This window comes from Ziziphus jujuba, chromosome 1, assembly GCF_031755915.1.
Source record: "Ziziphus jujuba cultivar Dongzao chromosome 1, ASM3175591v1".
Taxonomy (NCBI): domain Eukaryota; kingdom Viridiplantae; phylum Streptophyta; class Magnoliopsida; order Rosales; family Rhamnaceae; genus Ziziphus; species Ziziphus jujuba.
Genome location: NC_083379.1, coordinates 4,842,221 through 4,862,451, shown reverse-complemented (window position 1 = coordinate 4,862,451; position 20,231 = coordinate 4,842,221). Strand labels below are relative to the sequence as shown.

At 32.9% G+C, this 20,231-nt stretch overlaps 3 protein-coding genes and 1 long non-coding RNA gene across 5 annotated transcripts; 2 read left to right on the top strand and 2 right to left on the bottom strand.

Annotated features, from left to right (window-relative positions):
* The first annotated feature begins 2,231 nt into the window (after window positions 1-2,231).
* On the top strand, window positions 2,232-6,058 carry LOC107411033 (protein PHOSPHATE STARVATION RESPONSE 1). 2 transcript variants are annotated; one of them, XM_060815811.1, is made up of 6 exons: window positions 2,232-2,747; window positions 3,951-4,438; window positions 4,639-4,715; window positions 4,856-4,892; window positions 5,565-5,719; window positions 5,849-6,058. In XM_060815811.1, the coding sequence occupies exons 2-5, from the start codon at window positions 4,066-4,068 to the stop codon at window positions 5,618-5,620; spliced, it is 543 nt and encodes a 180-aa protein (XP_060671794.1). In that variant the 5' UTR covers window positions 2,232-2,747; window positions 3,951-4,065; the 3' UTR covers window positions 5,621-5,719; window positions 5,849-6,058. The 2 variants fall into 2 exon arrangements, with proteins under 2 accessions (XP_060671794.1, XP_060671792.1); XM_060815809.1 differs by having other exon boundaries at window positions 5,846-6,058.
* A 1,779-nt stretch (window positions 6,059-7,837) lies between these two features.
* LOC107411339 (uncharacterized) lies at window positions 7,838-11,572 on the bottom strand. The gene is given in 5 exon segments (XM_016018918.3): window positions 7,838-8,436; window positions 8,557-9,213; window positions 9,216-9,911; window positions 10,003-11,155; window positions 11,396-11,572. Coding segments are annotated over 4 exon segments (2,409 nt in total). The 5' UTR covers window positions 11,020-11,155; window positions 11,396-11,572; the 3' UTR covers window positions 7,838-8,397.
* Window positions 11,573-16,079: 4,507 nt separating this feature from the next.
* LOC107410612 (low-temperature-induced cysteine proteinase) lies at window positions 16,080-18,841 on the bottom strand. The gene is made up of 5 exons (XM_048476014.2): window positions 18,213-18,841; window positions 17,349-17,581; window positions 17,089-17,226; window positions 16,491-16,985; window positions 16,080-16,394 (listed from the first exon to the last, which is right to left on the bottom strand). Exons 1-5 carry the CDS (start codon window positions 18,697-18,699, stop codon window positions 16,251-16,253), a joined length of 1,497 nt encoding a protein of 498 aa, XP_048331971.2. The 5' UTR covers window positions 18,700-18,841; the 3' UTR covers window positions 16,080-16,250.
* Window positions 18,842-19,043: 202 nt separating this feature from the next.
* LOC132803888 (uncharacterized) lies at window positions 19,044-19,804 on the top strand. The gene is made up of 2 exons (XR_009639141.1): window positions 19,044-19,445; window positions 19,584-19,804. It is a non-coding gene; the product is annotated as an uncharacterized LOC132803888 (long non-coding RNA).
* Window positions 19,805-20,231: the final 427 nt, after the last annotated feature.

Below are 20,231 nucleotides of genomic sequence, written 5' to 3'. Positions count from 1 at the left end.
CCTTTTCTCTTCACGGCCAGGAAGTCTTCGAGGTCGAAGTCAAGGTTTCAAGTAATGCTTATTAATATAAATACAATATCCCAACTCATTCACTTAATAAAGACAGTGAGTTGTGAGTCAGACGTATGTCCACGTGCACATAAAATGATAGTTTAAGATATTGAAACTTTCCGTAAAATTTTTAAGAATTTTTTTTGAAAATATGTATAATTTTTATGTATAATTTACTTCTAAAAAAAAATTTACTTCTAAAATGAAAATATGTATAATTTTTATAATATCTATTAAAATTTTTGATATTTTTTTATATTTCTATTGAAATTTCTATCATAACATTCATATTAAATCTTTTATAATTTGATTTAAAAATTCATAATTTTTTTGAAAAATTTTCACAAACTTCTATAGAAATTTTAAAAATATTTATGTTTATTTTATGAATTTTTTTTATCAAAAAATTTTATAAATATTATTGATATTTAGTAAAACTTTTTACCAAATTAATATTATTAATAATTTTTTTACTTTTTAATTGTCCTCCAATTGTTAGGTAAATAAAAATTAAAAAATTGACATTTAATAAATAATGTCCAAAATTATATTAAATAAGTTTATTTATCATATTTTCAAAGAAAATTAATATAGCAAGTTACAAATTTACCTATATATTATTAATTTTTGTTACAATAATAATTTTAATATTTGTATAAATATTATAAAGTTGATAAAAATTAGAAAGTAGACAAAAATTGAAAAATATGCAAGAAATATATTTTCTGTAAACAAAGTTTCAAAATTTCGATATTGATAATATTTGATACATGTAAATTTAACTCTCAAATATTCATATCGAGAGTATATTAATAATTATATAAAAAATTATTAACAAGATACATCATTTAATAATTACTTCTTACATTTTATATTTTAAAATGAGAATGAGGAAGATACAAACAATTCTCAACCACCTATGAATTTTTTAGAGTATTGAAATGAAATTTATAAAATATAATGTAATTGTACTAATTGTTCTATATATCTTAATTAATAAATAATTTTATTAAATATGTATTTTTTGCATTTTTATTTATAATTGTATATTTTTAACTATTAAAGTTTATTATAAATCGACTAATTAAGAAAAATATAATATCCATTTGATATGCAATTTTAATACTCAGTTTGATAATTAATAAATTAAACAAACTAATCCTAAAGTTTCAATAAAATTTTATTTTTTAAATAAATTTCCATTAATTTCCATTATTTTTAATGATTTTTGTCGATATTTGATTAATTTTTGATATTTTCATAAATATTTTTATATTTTAAGTTTTCGATATTTCTATCGATATCGAAATTTCGAATTTTATGTGAAACTAAGGAAATATTCACATATCCTGCAATTAAAAATATTGTTACTCAAAGTGATATTGGATTATATCATTGAGCCCCACAATATTTGGATAATTCCTAAAATTGATCAATTGGGCACCATATATTTAGGGTTGGCTATTAATTATATATTCTAAAGTTCTAAGAGTGATTAGGCATCTCTTATGACTTTGTAGATTATTAGAACAATTTCCTAGCTATGTGGCAAAAATGTCTATTTAACAGGCATTTAAGTTCAAAGTTACTCTCCAATTTTTTTATAATCTCAATTTTATTAATGATATTATAATTATTTTTTGTTTACAAAATATACATATTTGTTATAAAGATTGTTTGTAATAGTGTTTTTTTTCCCCCTCAATAAGCATGTTATTAAATATTTGCTGTATCAAACAGATCCTTCATAAAAAGACACTTATTTTGATAGTGTTCTTTTTTATTTTTATTTTTTTCCCACTTAGCTATTTGAGAGAATTTTTTTTTTTGAATGACAATTTATTTTTAATGTGCTAAAGATTTTTTACCTATTCATAAAACCATTAAATATGCTCTTACACTAAATCATCACTGTACATAATTAATTTTTAATTTTTTTTTGGGAGATTAAATGTACATATCATATAATAGCCTTTTGTTTGTAGAAGTAATTAAGAGTCCTACGTCTTAATTTAGAAAAGAAAACAATAACGTTGTGGTATTCTATAATGTAAAAATGAAAAGTCTTCGTTTAGGTGGGAATTTGGAATTGAAAGGTTGATCATGAAACATAGAGTACTAGTCCCCAAGATCTTCCTATAAGCAGGGATAATGAGTGAAACTTCAAAAATATTAGCAACTTAAAAACATTAAATTTGTGGTTATGAAATTGGAGAGTACAATAATTTTCTGATCAAATGGAAGTCAAAGAATTAAGATATTCACGAGTCTATTGCGTGTGTAAGAGAGAGAGAGAGAGAGAGAGAGAGAGAGAGAGAGAGAGAGAGACTATTACACCTTACAAGGACAACTGTGAAATGAGGGAGAAGAAGAAAATGGCCGGTGAAGAAGTCACATGATTTCCAACAGTTCATGGCACAAGTCGCATCTGTATCCACAAATGTCTGTTTTTTATTATTTTATTTTATTTTTTCAACCATATGAAATCTTAGAATTTCTCTGGCTTTATTATAAGTCCACTCTTGAATAAAGCAAAAACATATCTCAACATTTCAGACAAACTGAGAAACAATACCACATCTCTCCCTCTCAGCTTTGTCTTACTTTTCAAGCTCCTTCTAGGGCATGCAAGGTTCGCTCTGATTAGCAACTTGGAAAGGAGAAGGATTTCAGAATCACCTTCAGCAATATCAATGGTTTGTATTTTGGAAAAAATAAAAAATTAAAAAAAACTAGGGATTAACAAAACTCTCTAGGCCTTTTTGCAATCTAATTCTTTCTACCACTGGTTGAATATTCTGCTACTTAGTAATAAATCATCAAGATCAATGTTATGCTTCTAATATGAAGTCCATGAAAATTGGTTATATACGTTTGTCCTTTCCATGGGATCTTTTTTGGGTCAGTTTGAATTTCTTGGGGTTTTCCTTTCTTATACCTAGCAAAGCTTAGAAAGTTGGTTTTTCTAAGAATTTCGGAAGATAATTATGAAACATAATTTTAGAACGCCAACTCAAACTTACAACCTGGGACTTCTTAAGTAGCCATTAGTTACCACGTTTCCAATTTATTCTATATCTTTTAATCGTGGCCTATAGTTTATAATTAATAATCCACAATCTCCAAAATTCTCTCTTCACTGTATAACCTGCTATGTAGATTTTGTAGATCATATCTTGCTGCTTTTACTTAATTCTTTATGTTTTCTTAAAGCTCTTCTTTGAAAAACATATTATGCTTGCGCCTGTTGTTTTTCATGGACAAATACATCGAATATATATTAGGTGAGCAAACATTTAATATTCCATTGTATCCTAGTTAATAAGATATTATTATGAAAATTTTAAGATATATATAACCTCTTCTTTTTATTTTTCTTTTCTTCTTCCTCTTTTTTACTTTATTTTTATTTTTATTTTTTATTTTTCTCTTGCATAGACATTTTTTTTCTTTTTTCTTTTTTCTTTTTTAACGAGTATATTAAACTTTTGTTCTTTCAATTAATCAATATCTCCTGCTTTCATGTAATATCCATTTTGTTTTTGTGTGCTATAATATATTTAACTTCTACACATCATTTTAATTTGCACATTTGTTTCATTTTTCTTTTCGTTTGTTTGTTTCAAGACAATTAAAATCATATCAGACAAATAATTAGATCTGGAGATGAACATTAATTGAAAACTGAAATAATATCACATATTTTTCCGATATATTAATTACCCATTTTCTTTCAATTGAAATCAATGACTTCTTAACTAAAAGAATCACAAGTTGTATTGAATATATATAGCAGAGCTCAAATATGTTGCTTACAGAAATCAGTTCTTCTTGGGATTAATCCAAATCTCTCGCCAGTAAGTAGTACTAACAAATTGTTTTTATTCTTAATTAACTAGTTTCAGCTATTCTGTACAAGGGCTTAATTATTTTAAGAACCCTCAACATTAGAAACTGATCATCAAGTTGTCCGAGGGACAAGCTACCGATCCAAAGGAAACGATCGTAGAAGCCATGAAAGATCGTAGATTGGAGATTGGTGTACAAGGAAAAATTGAAAGAAGTGAGGAAGAAGCCGAAAACACATCATCATCTGCAGCCTTACTCTCTTCCCGGAAGTGTTCATCCTTTGATTTAAATGAAGCAGCCGTCGGCGAAAATGATATAATAACGACAATGGAAGAAGATGATGTAAAAATAGCAGAAGAGGATTCATCATTGTCAGCTAATTATAATTCCTCAGCCACAAGTAGTACTAGTGCTGAAGATGAGGAACCAAAGCCTAAAGTTAGGGAATATCTTAGATCCAAAATGCCTCGCCTCCGGTGGACTCCGGACCTGCATCACTCTTTTGTGCATGCTGTTGAACAGCTTGGTGGACAAGAAAGTAAGTCACTATATATAAAATTGATTTTGATAGCTACTAACTAATTATCAGCTAGATAGCTTAAATATGTGTTATTAGATCTTGTGGGTTTTTCTTATAAGATGTTCGTATTGTATTGGAGGTTTTTCTTATAAGATGTTCGTATTGTATTGGAATATATATATATATATATATATATATATATGTATGTGTATGTATAGGAGCAACTCCCAAGTTAGTTCTTCAGCTAATGAAAGTGAGAGGACTTAGCATCGCACATGTAAAGAGTCACTTGCAGGTACATATACTAATCAAATAAAGGAGAGTTTATTCTTTAAATGGACCTTATAATTTACATATATTATATATAGTTTTCCTTCCAGTCTTTCCTTTCCTATGAGCACAAATATTGATGATCACCTTTCTAATTATATGCAGATGTACCGAAGCAAGAAGATTGACGAGGCTGGCCAAGGTGCTGCTCTTCTTATCTTTGATATCATATAATTATAATATTGCATGGGAAATCCACTGATGACTAGTCCCTGCAGCCACGTTTTGGGTATATTAAATAGGATGTTCAAGTAACGTGTCCAATTTTATCAATTAAGCGTAAACGTAAAACTTGTGTTAATGATAGATCACTACACTTTCACCAGAGATGGAGATGAATCCTTTTCTTTTCTCTGCAATGTTAGTTTAGAACTTTAAAGTATAACCGCAGATGGGAATCGATAATTAAATTGTTGATAAATTAATTTGATGTAAAGCAGTCCAACTAAGCTTTTGATTAAGATCCAAATAAATTTTGGGGCCTCTTAATCATGTATATGATTTTTTAAGGTTTAATGTTCTGAATGATAATATATATGTCAAAAAAATTAATTTTGAATTGTTTTGTAAAAATTATTTAAATGACTAATGTTATTATTTATTTATTTTTATTAGAGATTATAATATATTCTAAATTATTTATATAAGTAGTTTATATTTATAATTATTCATTGTGTCGTAGAAGGAATTGAAAATATGGTAGGAGATTCGCCTAAAAAAACAGATGTGGTAGGGGAATATAGTTAAGTCATGTATGAGGGATAGCAATGCATCTAATTAATAACTAAGTTTTCTTTTGTTAATAATACCGTAGCATTGCAATCATACGGATCAATTGGGCATGGAAGAAATCCTTGTAATGCGCTATAAAACGGGGAGCGACAGAATTGAGCTCAGCCTTGTTCGGGGTCTTTTTCACTGTTCTTCATTCTCTCAGCCACATTTAGATTTCAAAGCTAGCACTTTAAGGTAAGCTTCTGAATTAATAATACTAATAAATGGATTTCAATTTCATACGAAAGGTCTCTTGTTAAAGAATCCTAGATCACATTGCAATAATTAAATGATGGAATATATATATATATATATATATAGTAGTTCTATGGTGCGGACTGGTCGTATACGGACCACATTAAAAATGACATATTTTGGTTCTTTTCATCGGTTATGCTGTATATGTGTATCTTTGTTATGTACATTGTGTACACATATACAGTAAAATCTGACATTTTTTTTCAAAAAGTATCAGGTTTGACATGATCCATATGTAGACTGTCCACACCATAGAATTTTCTTATATATATATATATATATATATGTATGTATGTATTTAGGTCAATAGCCTCAGATCAAATACAAGTGCTTGGCACAAACACAGTAGGAAATCATGTGGCTATAAAACGTAGCCAATCTCTCGATCAGAAGTGTTGGCCTCCACAAGTTGATGAAGTGATTCTTGAAAATGATATAAAGATGAGGAAATTCATATCAAACTCGCAGAGTTCCTTCTTGATCAGTCGCTATAAACAAGAATTTGAGCCACTGTTTCCGCTTCAAGTAAGCTTCTTTTTTTTTTTTTTTTTTTTTTTTTGGTTCTCTTTTGAACCGCAAAGAGTGAGAGCATTTTAGCATTTGGTGTATTATTGCATGCATGATATGTGTTTGCTTTAGTTTTTATTTAAGTCCCTGCTTGTAAACTTATATATTATCAATGATATCTATATATATATATATTCTATTGTACTTGCAGTTGAATCTAGAGCAAGTCTTGAAGGAGGAGGAACCGATTCCTAAATTGAGATTGGGAGGATTATTGAGCCAAAAAAGTAGCAATGTTGATGACAATAACACTCATTATCGAAGCAGCACTACTTCAACACAAGAAATTAGCACCAACCTTTCTCTGTCTATTTCTTAGTCTTTCTATCCTTCTCTCTCTCTCATACACACGCATATCTATATATATAGATTGTCATGATAAACTTGCAGAAATTGAAGAAACTTGTTCAATAAGTAAAGAAAAAAGCTCTTACATTTAATCCCCCTATTATTTGGCATCCTTATTTTAGATTTAAACCCTCACAAAAATGAATATAGCTTTTTCGAAAATTTTGGGAATGTGGAGGGGCCAAAAGGGCCCACAAAAAAAGACAAAAATAAATAAATAAATAAAATAAAAGTAATTTGAGAAAAGCCCAGCTAATCTTCAAGGAGCAGATTAAGTGCGCCCCAACCTTTCTTTTGTTGAAATTTTTATAAGACTACTAGATTGAGATATTGATTTTAGTGGGCACTCCAAGCAGTGCAAGTATAGGGAACTTTTGCAGCCAACCTAAAATTCCTTTTGGAATATTTGGGCTTCATAATTGAGTCCAGAAATTAATGCAAAAACAAGAGCATGATGCTGTTTTTGACCATTTACAATGCTTTCTCAACCTAATAAATACTCCTGCTTGTTGCTCCCCTGCTTTTTGTTCAGTTGAAAGAATCAAACTTGGAAATTTGTGAAGACACATTTACTGATCTACTGATGAAAAATTACAAAATATTATATATATATATATATATATATATGGAAATTCTACCATTAAGATACTTTGATGATAGCCAGACTGTATGTGTATATATATATATATATATATATGTTTCTAGTTGGGTGTATTGAAAGACCCCTTCTTCAGCATACTTGGCTTTATTTGTTGGTTACTGTCTATCGACCCAGGGTTCGATATCTCGATTTCTTTACATGTCTTTAACTCTGATGGGTTGTTATGGTTTGATTTTAGTTTTCTTTCTGTTTTCTGTTTGCTTTTGGGTTTGTAAGCTTGCTCAGCAACAAATATATATATATATATATATATATATATATTTGAAAAAAAAAAAAAAAAAAAAAGGAGAAAAACAGTACACTATCTCTGAAAAACTTTTTAGCAGTGTTTGCGTGCGCGCACACCCTTTTCTGGTCATTGCTAAGGAAAGTTCCAGTTTGTTGACATCCTTAATAAATAAAATGGCATGGACAGTAACCGTTGTTTTTGTAGAAGAGCCAAAACGAGGAAAAAAAGATGAATAGAAGATAAAGTAGAATTGTAAATGTGTAAATACCCTTTCATTCTGTATTGAATTGGCTCTTTTACACCCCTGCCTCAGAATATATTCTGCGACAACTCAAATGGCAATTTGAGAAAATGTTGATCTTCCTAAAGGCAAAATCATAACGGAATACAAGCATGATGTCTATACGGTTTTACATGCCCAATCATGTATTTTTTGTCAAGGAAACTATATTTCCAATGATCAGAATCTTTAAGAAAAAGAATGCTATTGATTTCTAGACAGTACAAACGTTATAGGAAGCCACACACTAGAGTTTCAGATCATTTCCTTCTTGAAGAAATTTTTGAAGCCGACTTTTTTTTCCCCCTCAATGCTATATTATTCTAGAAGAAGAAATCAGTTGTAGCCAGCAGAAAACAAGAAATGAACACACCAAAACCACTCACGTAATGTTTCTTGAGAAAGAGAAACAACGTCCACAAAAGAATGGATTGTCCCCATGTATATCACAACAATCTTTGAATAAATGAAAACAAAACTTCTGAAACAAAGTCTGTGTGAATCATTGGTTGTCGACATTCTTGGCATTTCTAAGTTTTGGATTGCTGAGAAATATGACCAATTAATTCCTGCCGAAAAGAAAGAAAGGTTACTGCTTCCAATTCTCACGTCCCAGTGAACGTTCTAATAACATATATATACCTATATATATATATATAATGAAGAAGAAGACGAAGTTATGTGATTACCTCAGAATAACGCGCATGATCGTGATTCAATTTAGAAGTCTTTACAATTGTTTCCCACTTGGTGTTAGTGGACGACGTCTTGGACTCCGTCTTTTTAGTAAGAAGACCAAGATTCATGTGTGAAATTGGATTCTTCATAGAAACTGAAGGGAGGGTACGCCAAAGCCAAGACTCGGAAGGTGATTTTGGTAAAGGTGGAGGAAGAGGAGAAGTTACAAAACTGGTATTAATATCTTCTACATCTGCCTTTACAATCTGACCAGTATTAATGTCTGCATTTCCATTAGCAGTTAATAATTTTGGCAAATCCAAGGATTTAATTTCTCGACCAATTCCTAATCGAGAGGCCTCCATGACAGCTTGGGCTTTGAAATGTGATATTTCAGAAAGTCTGGATTGTTTGTCATCAACAGAGTGAAAGACTTGAGGTTCCAAAATGCTCTCTCTTCCCACAATATTTGGACACTTAACTTCTTGAAATAAAGATTCTGAAGTAGAAGTTTCTTCAATACCCCTCTGCTCTAAAAATTTCTCAAATTCCTCACTAGCAGAGTCCATTGGTCCTTTGGAAGCTATGGAACCTGAATTTGGATATGATCTCTCAGCAATGTTATTGTTCACAGTATCTACATACACTGTCTTCTCAATGGCAGGGACTATCGAAAATGGCCCTGTTTATTTTTTTGTACATCCTGAAACTTGTTACTGCTTCTGCTATACAGATTGGTCCTACTACTGGTTTTGATGTTCCCTTCCTTTGGAATTCCAAGAAGCCCCACTTCACGGAAGGGAGACTGACGGGCTTCATTCCTGTAGGGAGATATTCCACCACTTCGGGACTGTCGGAAGGGAGATGTCCTACCGTTTTGCAGGTCACCCGAGAATGTAAACCGACTGGATTCACAAGACAACTTGCTCTTGACCGCCTGCAACTCAGCTGACAGGACTCCACGGTCTGATTCTCCACGAAAAGGAGACTCATGTGCTTCGTTCCTGAAGGGTGATATACCACCGCTTCGTGGCTGTCGGAAGGGAGATATCCTACCTTTTGGCAGCTCACCTGAGTATGCAAACCGACTCGACTCAGCAACCAACCTGTTCTTGACCACCTGCAGCTCACCTGATCGAATTCCACGGTCTGACTGTCCACGAAAGGGAGACTGACATGCAGCATTCCGGAAAGGAGATACACCAGCACTCCTTGGTTGTAGGAAGGGAGGTGATCTACCTTTTTGCAGCTCACCTGAGTAGGCAAACCGTCTGGATTCATCTGTCCCCTTGCTCTTGACTGCCTGCAGCTCAGCTGATCGAAATCCCCGGTCTGATTTTTGCTTATAGGCCACATCAAGAGCATGCTGAAAAGATCACAAGAATGTCAGCGACGAATACGTAAGGAGCGATATCAAATCAAAATAAAAATGGAAATATAGAAAGTGTTCTTGGAACCTTGTTGACAGTTTTATACTCGGATTGCTTATTAGTCTTTCTGCCTGCTCTTGCAACCTCATGGGTGGGAGGCGTGTGAGCCCGGGTTCTAACTTTCATCCCTGGCACTGGATTTAAGAGGCACAATGAATTACTAAGGCGCAACCGAGGAAATAACCCACAACCTTTGGCTGAAATATTTGGGGATTCATCATATTCAGAAACTTCATCTTCACTTTCTTCTTCCTCTTGATGCTGTCCAAACTGTGGCACCACATTAGAATCTATTTCATTATGTACAGATGTTTTATCCTCATTGACCATCTTTTTGATTTCTCTAGGTTGTTCAGGCGCCATGGGTTGCCTCCTTGCAGTAGCATAATGCGGTGAATCCAATACCATTGCCTTGGCTGCAGGTAAGAAGCGCCTCATCATGAAGTCTCGAGTTTGTGAATCTGTAGAGAAAGTTCCAGATTGTTTCACATCTGTACCATCATATCCACTCAGACCACTTGCACTGCAGTTCAAGGAAACAGACTCGTTAGAAGACAGCGTCTCAAGTGCATCAGAATAAATGTCATTGTCGTCCTCCATTCCCAATCCCCCTCTCTGATTTGGTCCTTCTTTTGAGCACTTCGATTCCATCAATTCGTCATTGAAAGAATATGCTTTAATTCGGGGCCTAGTGCCATTTTGGTATGCAGAATCCATGCCTGAAGATTGTTTCATGGCATTCAAAACTTTTCCGGGAGGAAGCCTAGGAGTAATAGAAGGCTCCTCCTTCAAACGCTGAGGTCCAGCTTTCTTGCCATCCTTTGCTTTTCCAGGAATCTGCTCCCAATGAAAAGGAACTAGTGCAGCAGGCTCTGTTACCTGATCCATATTAAAGTATGATTCATGAGGAGAAAGAACATGTTCTGTGGTGGGAGGGGAGTTTTCAATTATCTTCCCACTCTCTTTTTCCGTGGGCACTGATATTGTAGCAAATCGCCTCACAGACAGAAGTCGAGCATTAAAGTTGAGTTTCCTTTCCTCCATGATTGCAACCTAGAAAATACTGCTAAATTCCCTTTATAATTCAGAGTTTGCCAATTGAAACAATGGAACTGCCAATGGCCAGAGTAGAGGAAAAGATCATGGTAAGTCCCTTCACATCCAAATCTTCTAATAAATTCTGAAATGAAAGTATAACATTATTAGTGAACAAAATAAAAAAAAAGAAATCCAACCAAATACATATAAACTCCTGATTGAGTACTTATAGACTGAATGATAAAATATTATAATTAGAAATTAAAAAAAAATAAAAAAAAATCTTAAAATAAAGGTAAAAATAAAAGAAGAAAATCTGAATCCATTTTACTCCAAATATCGAGAACTTATACACAACGGAACTTGAATAAAAAGCACTTACTATCTCAACCATGGCCTAAGTAACACATTAAAACAACATGAAAAGAAACTTCCCATTTTTTTTCTTTTTTTCTTGTTTTTCCCTTTTCCATCTTTAATCTCTTCGGCAACCATTCAGAGAATTGAATGAATTTCCAACAAATCAAGCAAACAAGCTCTTACAAGATTAGCCGAGTTCCTAATTTTATCCATAGTAGAAACAATCAGTTATTACTAAATAAACATACACAAAAAAAGAAAAGAAAAAAAAAAAAAAAGCATTTACTATACACGCTGAATATTACCAACTCTGTCAAAGTGCCATAACAAAGAATTTTACCAGTTCAACAACAAACTGAAACCCCAAAATTTTTTGATAAATACAAGCTAGCTAGGCATCATTAAAGCTTCTAAAAAGAGCAAAAATCCAAACGAAAATGAAAAAAGGATAACTCAACTGTTATCCCCAGACACTACTGGTCTCGATTTAAACTTCCACAACTCTCAACCAGAGGAGAAAAACAATAATCAATAGCAAAAACAGAATGATCCAAGAAAAAAACCCATATTCACCAACAGAATCAAAAGCGAAATTCTTTTAAAAAAAAAAAAAAAAAGTAGGAAGTAAACATCAAAACCAACAATCAGTTAAACTCAAAAATCAAAAGAGATAAAAAAATAAAAAAGGAAAAGAAAGGCATGCCTGTCAGTTTGTGTTTGAGAGGGAGAGAGAGAGAGAGAGAGAGGGAGAGACAAAGTAATTGTTGTTGTTGCTGTGAATAAAGGCTCCGAGAATGATGGCGTGCAGTTTGGAGTGGAAGGAGTGTGAAAGAAGAAAAGGAAAGAGTAGAGAGGGCCAAACTGGGGCTACTTTTTTCTTTTGCCACTTTTCTGACTTGCTCTGTGTATTTGCATTTTCAGTCACTTACGAGTATACACTCCCTACTACTGCCGCTTACTACAAGAACAGGGGATGAAATTTAAAAATCACATGCTACCCTGTTTTCATTGTTTTGCTTACTCGCTGACTAGGTGGTGGAGTCTGGACTCACGCTCTCTCGATTTTCCATTTTTTTTATTATTATTATTATTATTATTTTAAATTTACTTTCTTTTATGTTTGATGTTCTTCTCCTGTATGTTGGTAATTAATTGGTTCTTGGGAAAGTTGTGGTCACGGGCATACAGTAGGGGAAGAGACAGTGGCGATTGCTCATCCAACGATCTTTACTTCTTCCTGATTAGGTGTCCATTGGTGAGAGGACCCAACTTTTGGTCTCTTTATGTTTTTTTAATATATAATAGCATTTGGTCAATCATTGTATATGATATTTTAAGTAAATTGCATTGCTAAATTATTTTAGGAGAGAATTGTTTTGGGAGTAAGAGTGACATGAATTCCGATCTAGTGGAATTTACAGATACAAGCATAAGTGAAGTGCATGTGAGTTGATTGAGAAATATAGAGCTAGGTGGTGGTTGGATTTTGTTGACTTGATTTACAAAGGCAAAAGTCCAAGCAATCAAAAAGGCAAAAAGTTTTTCATATGTAAGAGAATGAAGGGATTTCAAGATGACTAAATCAGCTACAATTTACTAATTAACAGAACCGTGTAATAATTGGTGGTGGTTGGTTATAGCTTACTTATATTCTTGTTAGTTGTGTAAAATGGGAGGGATGTTAATTTGAATGGTTAGGACTAATCTTTAATCTTTATTTTTTTGGGTGTTATTTGAATCATTTTATATGCCGTTAAAAAGACAATAATTTATTTGCATCCAATTCACTATGTGATTGTTTTTTTTTTTTTTTTCTTTTTTTTGGTGAATAATTCTCTATGTGATTGTGATCGATCTAACATGTTTTGCAGCATGGACATAGTTAAAGGACACAGATCCTTTTTTTTTTGGGGGGTAATAAAAAAAGGACATGGATCCCTAGATCCGACCAGTTTGTCTATGAACATGATAAATATGATATTATAAGCATAACCTGCTGAAGTTATTGTCAAACTCAAACGCATTAAAGTAAGATGGAAAAGTCGTTGCCAAAATAATAATAATAATAAAGTAAGAGAGAAGGGTGACTACTTTTTTCTCAATCACCCTTCAATCGCGGAGAGAGGACCAAACCAAATTGCCCTACAATTCTTTAAAAGCCAATCTTTCCTGATTTCTGAGTGGACCATCAGCTATCCCACTCTTCAAACTTAAAACCAACAAATAATCTCTCACTCTCCTTTGTATATATTTGTTTTCGCGTGTCTTCCCTCCTTAGATCTTGGCCAATTCCCAATTCCCCAGTTTTCAATACTTTTGACACTAAAATTTGCAATTTTTTATGGTAACAAATTAGGATAGTAGTTGAAAGGAAACACACATATGATAGTATAATTAAACTCATTGTGTCTGTAGCAATAAAAGTTATTAGAACTGTCCAATTCAACCGTGAATTTTACGAAACAGGGTTAGATAGCAACAGTCATAGTATCCAAGCAACCATTCATTTAATGCATCTTATAAAGGTGATGTAGATAGATAGCAAAGTGAACAATGCAAGATAGAAACAAAAGACTTGAGGTTGAGGGAATTCAAGGAAATTAGTTTGGGTAATATGGGCAAGTAGAAAGACTAATTAGAAGGTGGATACGTGTCTGTTTCATGAACATTTATGCATTCATATGAGTTTGTATTCATGTATGAAATATGTACTACACACTTTCTATACAAATACAATCAAAAGTGGCTTGTGGGTTGTGGTTTAGATATTCCTTTCTTTCTTTCTTTGTTCCAAGGACCACTTGTCTTGAGTGGGGAAGAAAAGCCAATGGTCTGCAAAAGCCAGAGCCCACCTTGCCGGACATTTTGGACCTAGTAACGGACCATGTACCCTACCTTATCCATCATGGAAATTTCCTATCTACAACCACATCTCATTTCTGTGTCACATAATTAAACGATTAATAATGAAACTCTTCATATCGAGATTCCAAATAATTTTCACCGATTATATAATTATTATAACACTGGCACTACATATTTGAACAAATTAAGTTAGCAATATTTCCTTTTCAATTATCTGAAATGAAGAAAGTCTAGACAGATTAATTCTTTAATTAAATGAAAGCTTAATAGAGAAGTAACTTTTTTCTAGCACAAACATGTCTCTGTGCTTAGGTTGAATGTACCTCTTACAATTAGTCTTAACTAATAAAAAGGATCAGACAGAGAGAGAGAGAGAAAGAGAGAGAGAAGAGGCTCTGCAAAGATTAGTTGAGTGGGCCTTTGACAGTGCGTCTCTCTCTCTCCCCACTCAACAAAAGTAATAGATAACGCTGCTGCTGCTAGCATTAAGAGGTACACGAGAAGATGGAGAAGATACGTTCATAAAACTAAAATGACATTCATACGCCCAACCGTTTCACGGATTTTTCATGACACTGCAATTGATTGCTTTGACTTTGCTTAACAATAATACTGAAAAATTTTAGTTCTAGAAAAAAAAAATAAAAAAAATGGAAGTGTTTCTTTTAACACGACAAAGTTTTCTTTCCACACTGCAATTTGATGTACAACTACCAAAAACTCCTCTTGACCATTTTCTTTTCCCTCTTTTTGAATTTAATGCATCCTTCTACTAAAGTTTTGGTTATCAAATTTGGGAAGGAAATTAATTGTTCCTAATTTTCTTTTAAATTTGATAACTGTATAATTCATTCCTTTCCAAATTTTAAATTCCATTTTCCAAATTTGTAAAAATAATTAAAAAAAATTGGTTATATAAGACTCCTCTGGGACGACCCAATGAGAAAGAGATGATAGAATATTGTAAAGCCAAATTGCAAATTAAAATTTTTAAAAAGAAAAAATATAAAAATAAAAGGGCTTTTTAAGTAATTTTGTACACGACGTAGAAAATTGGGTCGTCTAGAAAGAATTACCCAAAAAAGAAAATCGCTATTTACTGCCAGCCCAGCCTATCGAGAAATTTGAACCTCTCTTTCTTGCTATGGTGGCTCACATAAAACATTCCCACTCCCATATCCTCATGGCCCATGCCTTGGCCCTTTCATGCAAGTTATGGGCCAATATGTCCTCGGCCTATCTGAATCTCTGGTTCTGGCCATTTCTGTTTTTGTTTGTTTGTTTGTTTTTGTTTTTGTTTTGTGGCAAGTTAAAGATAAAGCTAATTGAAATAAGAATTACCAAACCAGAAAAAATATATCTTATCACGGTGAGCTTACAGTTATGGTTGTGGGTGTAAATGGATTTTCTCTAGTTATCTGAAAGCATGACAATGGGATGGTGGTATATGATATATAAGCAGAAAATGCTATTAGGAAGTGCATTTAATATATATATATATATATATCTAACTAGTGCATATTTATTGATTTGCTTATCAAACTAGCATTCATTGTTTATATCTCGTTTTCCTTATCTTTTCTCATATACCAAACACAATTTAAAGGATTGTGATGTTGGGATACCAAAAACAATTATGTTTTAGGTACTTGTCCGGTGATTTAGAGATGTTATTTTTAAGTTGGGAAAAAGTATACTTTAGAGCAGGTTATTTATTTAAAATACTAATATGTGTCTGGTGTATTACAAATGTGCTTGGACAAACTCTGGACACTAACTTTCTTTCACAAGCTTATAAAAACCAATCAAACATATATAGCTCTGATCAACGAGAAATCATGTAGAGAAAAATCACATCTTCTCCTTTATCTTAGTTGCTGGTTTTGTTTAAAAGACATGTTCAATGTCCATAATAACATATGTCCAAAGCATGATGACATAGTGCCTACTTCAAAGAAATATCAAGAGAAATACAAACTTCAGAAAAAAAGAGCAGAAACACAATTTCTTTCTCAGCGCAATGCAGCAAACTGCTGATTCCTCTTCCACAGAAGGGGTTGGTGTGTCTTCTCTGTTTCCTCTAGCTTGGTCCATGGGAACTTGTGCTTTGCCATTTTTCGCTTCTTTGCCGCCACTCCCAAGTAGTCTCCATAGTTCTATAAAACAAAATTGTGAAGAAAATTAGTTTCATAATTTGACCAAAATAAAGACATCATGCTATACCTGAGTAAAAGAATGGTAGAATTTCCTACCTTGAGGCATAGCCCTTCTTCAACATCACAAATGGGATAGTCACTTGGGCAGCAGTATTCAGTATCGGTGCAACAAACCGCATTTTGATATTCACAACAACCATAGATGAGGCAGAAATCATAGAATTCAAAAATGCAACAGCAAGTCTCATCACTTGGACAATAGGAAAAGTCTCCACAATCACTTGGTGAGGGAGAAGGAGGTGGTGGTGGTGGTGGAGGAGGAGGCGGTGGAGGAGGACCTGTTGGTGATGGATAAGGAGATGGTGAAGATGATTCTTTGGTGGGATAGGAAGCCATGGCATTGATAGCACAAACCCCGTTGGTTATATTAGTATTCCTTCTTATATAAAAGTATCCATTAATTCCCCAACTAGTTCCCCATGAATTCTTCACTATCCAATAATCTATATGACCTTCCGAGCCATATCCCACTACCAAAACAGCATGGTCAATGTCATCTACATTGTTCGAGCAATCACCATCATAAATTCCCTGATCAGATCACATATTGTTGTTATCTTTTTAGATTCTAATTTCCGAAAGAGAACATGTAGGAAGAAAAACAAAGAGGAAAAAAGCAAGCTAGTAAACTTACTCCAGTGTAAAGCTGAAAATCCAATGCAGAACCATCCATGCCAACACTAATGGGTTGCTGAACAGTGGCGCACAAGAGGTCACTATCTGAATCACCTACATCTTGATAACCATCAATGGTGACAACTTTGGTATCCTCCTGATTAAAAGAAGAACAAATCAACTAGAAAAGTAGTGTTGAAAGTATTCATATGTATAAAAAACTAAGATGAAGGATGGGAATACAAAAAGGTTTAGCAATAGAACAGAGGAACCTATTACCTTTTCAGTATTGCAGGTACCATCCACACCAGTATAAGGGTAATTAGCTTCTGAATCAATACCACCATTGTTAATAACCCATTCAAAAGCATAGTCCATATAGCCTCCTTCACATCCATCATTGGTAGTATCACAATCCACAAGTTCTTGTTCTGAAAGGCTTATAAGGTCACCAGTTACAATGGCATTTATTCCTTCGATGGCTCCAGTCGAAGAGAAAGCCCAACAACTTCCTGTGACACATAATATAAGAAATCATTAGCAGCCAGGCTCCAAAATTAGCTACAAAGAGTGTATTTTTATGAATTATTTCTTTAAACTTCTTATATACGATTGGGATTCAAATTATTATGTAGCTTGGAAGAAATTTGAATAGAGACATGCTGCAGGGTACTACAAGAAAAGATACAAGTTACCAAATTATAAGGTTCTAAGAACATAACAGTAAGAAGATTCAACATTGGAAAACAACACGTCAACACCCTCGCTATATATGCTTTTATGATCATGACCATGGCTATTTTTCTTCATTTTTTCTCAACCGTTAGCCCTTGTCTTTGGATAATAAAACAAATAAGGGCTAATACTTTGAGAACAAAAAAATTTATACATATGTATGTATATTTATGTAGCTTTCACTGTTATAATAGTAAACTAGTGTTGTTTACTACTATATATATATATATATATAAGTGGCAATAAATCCACAGAGGTAAAAAAGAATCAAGGTTTGTCTAGTGAGTTTAATCTAATTCCCGGCATCAAACAGATCATTAATCATTCCCACAAATCAAGAATTTGAACTTACAAAACAATAAAATTCAATAGCTTTAGTCATTGACAAAGTAAAGTAATTCAACTTACCACAACTTGCTTGGTTCTTAACAGCAGTCACAACCCCTTTTTTCCTCCAATCCAAAGCTGAAGGTGCATCACAAGATTGAATTCTTCCCCGCATATTCCTTTTGAGATTAGAATTCCTCATTTTGTTGATGGGCTTTTTCACACTTGACAAATAAACATTCTTGAACTCCTCGTTGCTCATATCAGCAAACCTATTCAACCCCACCCTATGAGCAATGGATGAACTTCTCTGTGCATTCTTCTCCAATACATACTTGAGGTTCTTCTTGAAATTCTGAAACCTCCGCTCTGCTTCTTCTGAATGCTTGTATACCTTGCTGTGCTTCTGCTTCCATAGTTCGAAAAGCTCAACCACTCCCTCTTCTGAAGGAAACCGGTCCAGTTCATGACCTATTATAGAGTATTCGCTAGAGAGGCTGGAAGATAAGCATGTAAGTGATGCCCAGATGAAGAAAAGGATGGAAAACTCGATTTTCAGGGAATCCATTTTCTACAACCAGGTGGCCAAGATTTGATGTTTGGTCTACCTTCATCCTAATGTATATAAGCTGGAACACAAGAACTAACCAAATGACCAAGCCTACCAGTCAGCTCAAAAACCTTTTATCTAACTATTTCCGCTCTCTATAATTTTAAACTTTGAGAAAGATTGGGCACGAAATGGACGAAAACAACATGGAAAATGATCGTTATTGAAAACTAGAACAGAGGGCTTTCTTGGTAGTTAGAAATTAGCCTAATAATAACTAGAAAAGCGTACTGCGGTGGGTACTTGGATTCGTTCAAATCTTGTATTACCAAAGTTCGTTGGTGGTAGCTACCCGTCAGCTGTTTCAGACCCTTTGACTTGAGAGTTGAAGAAGAGCAGGTAGGAGGGAGCCGTAAAGGCCTACCAGTCAAACCATTCATGTCAAATGTATTCTTGAAAGGAATACGAAGACAGCGAAGGCAAGCATGTTGGGCCTAGAAAATGGATCACCTAGTTCATTGACAATTTGACATTCCAAAACAAAGTGCACTTCGGCCCAGCTTTATGGAGAGCTATGCTACATTCATCAATCCTTAATTGATGTGCTTACAAAAATAATAAATAAAATCTACCCTTAAAAATAAAATAAATAAATAAATAAACAAAAGAAAATAAACAAACTAATAAAAGGAAAAAGCTCTCCGGCTCTTTCTCCCTTTCTCTCTCTCCTACGTCCAGATCGCATTACTTTCCCCGTAAAATCCGTACAACTCTCTCTCTCCTTTTTTTTTTTTTTTTTTTGGTTTTTCCTTCCCTCATTGGAATTTAAAACACCCACTTGTTGTTCTTCCTTTTTACTTTACTTTCCCCTTCATAACGTTGTTTATTTATCGTCGTTGCAGATCACCGTCGGAACTGTCACTTTCGCCAGATCTGCTTGCCAGCCACTTGATAGTGTGTGCTTTGCTTAGAAGATTGCATTTTATTTGGGATATGAGTTGGACCTGTTGTTTTTATCTTTCATCTGTTCTCTTGATTTTAGGTTGATTAAATTTGAGTTAACAGTTCTATTGTTTTTGGTATATCACAATTGTTTGCCGATATTTTCTCGGCAACCATATAGGATAATTCTTTATCTATATCGATAAAATTAAAAAAATTATAAATATTTAATTTGTAATATATATATATATATATATGATAATTAATATAATAAAATAATAGAAAAATATATTAATTAAAATAAAATAATTTATAAATATTATAAATTATTATAAATAAAAAAATATAATATTTATTAGACATCTAATAAATATTTTAAAACGTATTATATACATATGTAATTATAAATTATTAGTTATATTATTACGATAATTTACATAATTGAAAATTTTATTTATGTCCTACTAAATGATAATGCTAATTATATTTTGATATTTTTTAGTTGGTGTAATTTAGATATTCAATTTATAATTACATCATATTAAGTTTTATAATTTTAATTTTGGTATTAATTGAATCTTTTATAATTGTAATAGTTATAATTTTTA

Excerpts from the sequence above, each read along its gene's own strand:
- LOC107411033 (XM_060815811.1), top strand. The coding sequence starts at position 4,066 with ATGAAAGATCGTAGATTGGAGATTGGTGTACAAGGAAAAATTGAAAGA. Across the intron at positions 4,716-4,855 it reads ATGTAAAGAGTCACTTGCAG|ATGTACCGAAGCAAGAAGAT; the intron begins GTACATATACTA and ends AATTATATGCAG. Across the intron at positions 4,893-5,564 it reads GATTGACGAGGCTGGCCAAG|CATTGCAATCATACGGATCA; the intron begins GTGCTGCTCTTC and ends ATAATACCGTAG.
- LOC107410612 (XM_048476014.2), bottom strand. The coding sequence starts at position 18,699 with ATGGATTCCCTGAAAATCGAGTTTTCCATCCTTTTCTTCATCTGGGCA. Across the intron at positions 16,986-17,088 it reads ATTTTCAGCTTTACACTGGA|GGAATTTATGATGGTGATTG; the intron begins GTAAGTTTACTA and ends TGATCTGATCAG. Across the intron at positions 16,395-16,490 it reads AAGAAGGGCTATGCCTCAAG|AACTATGGAGACTACTTGGG; the intron begins GTAGGAAATTCT and ends TTTGTTTTATAG.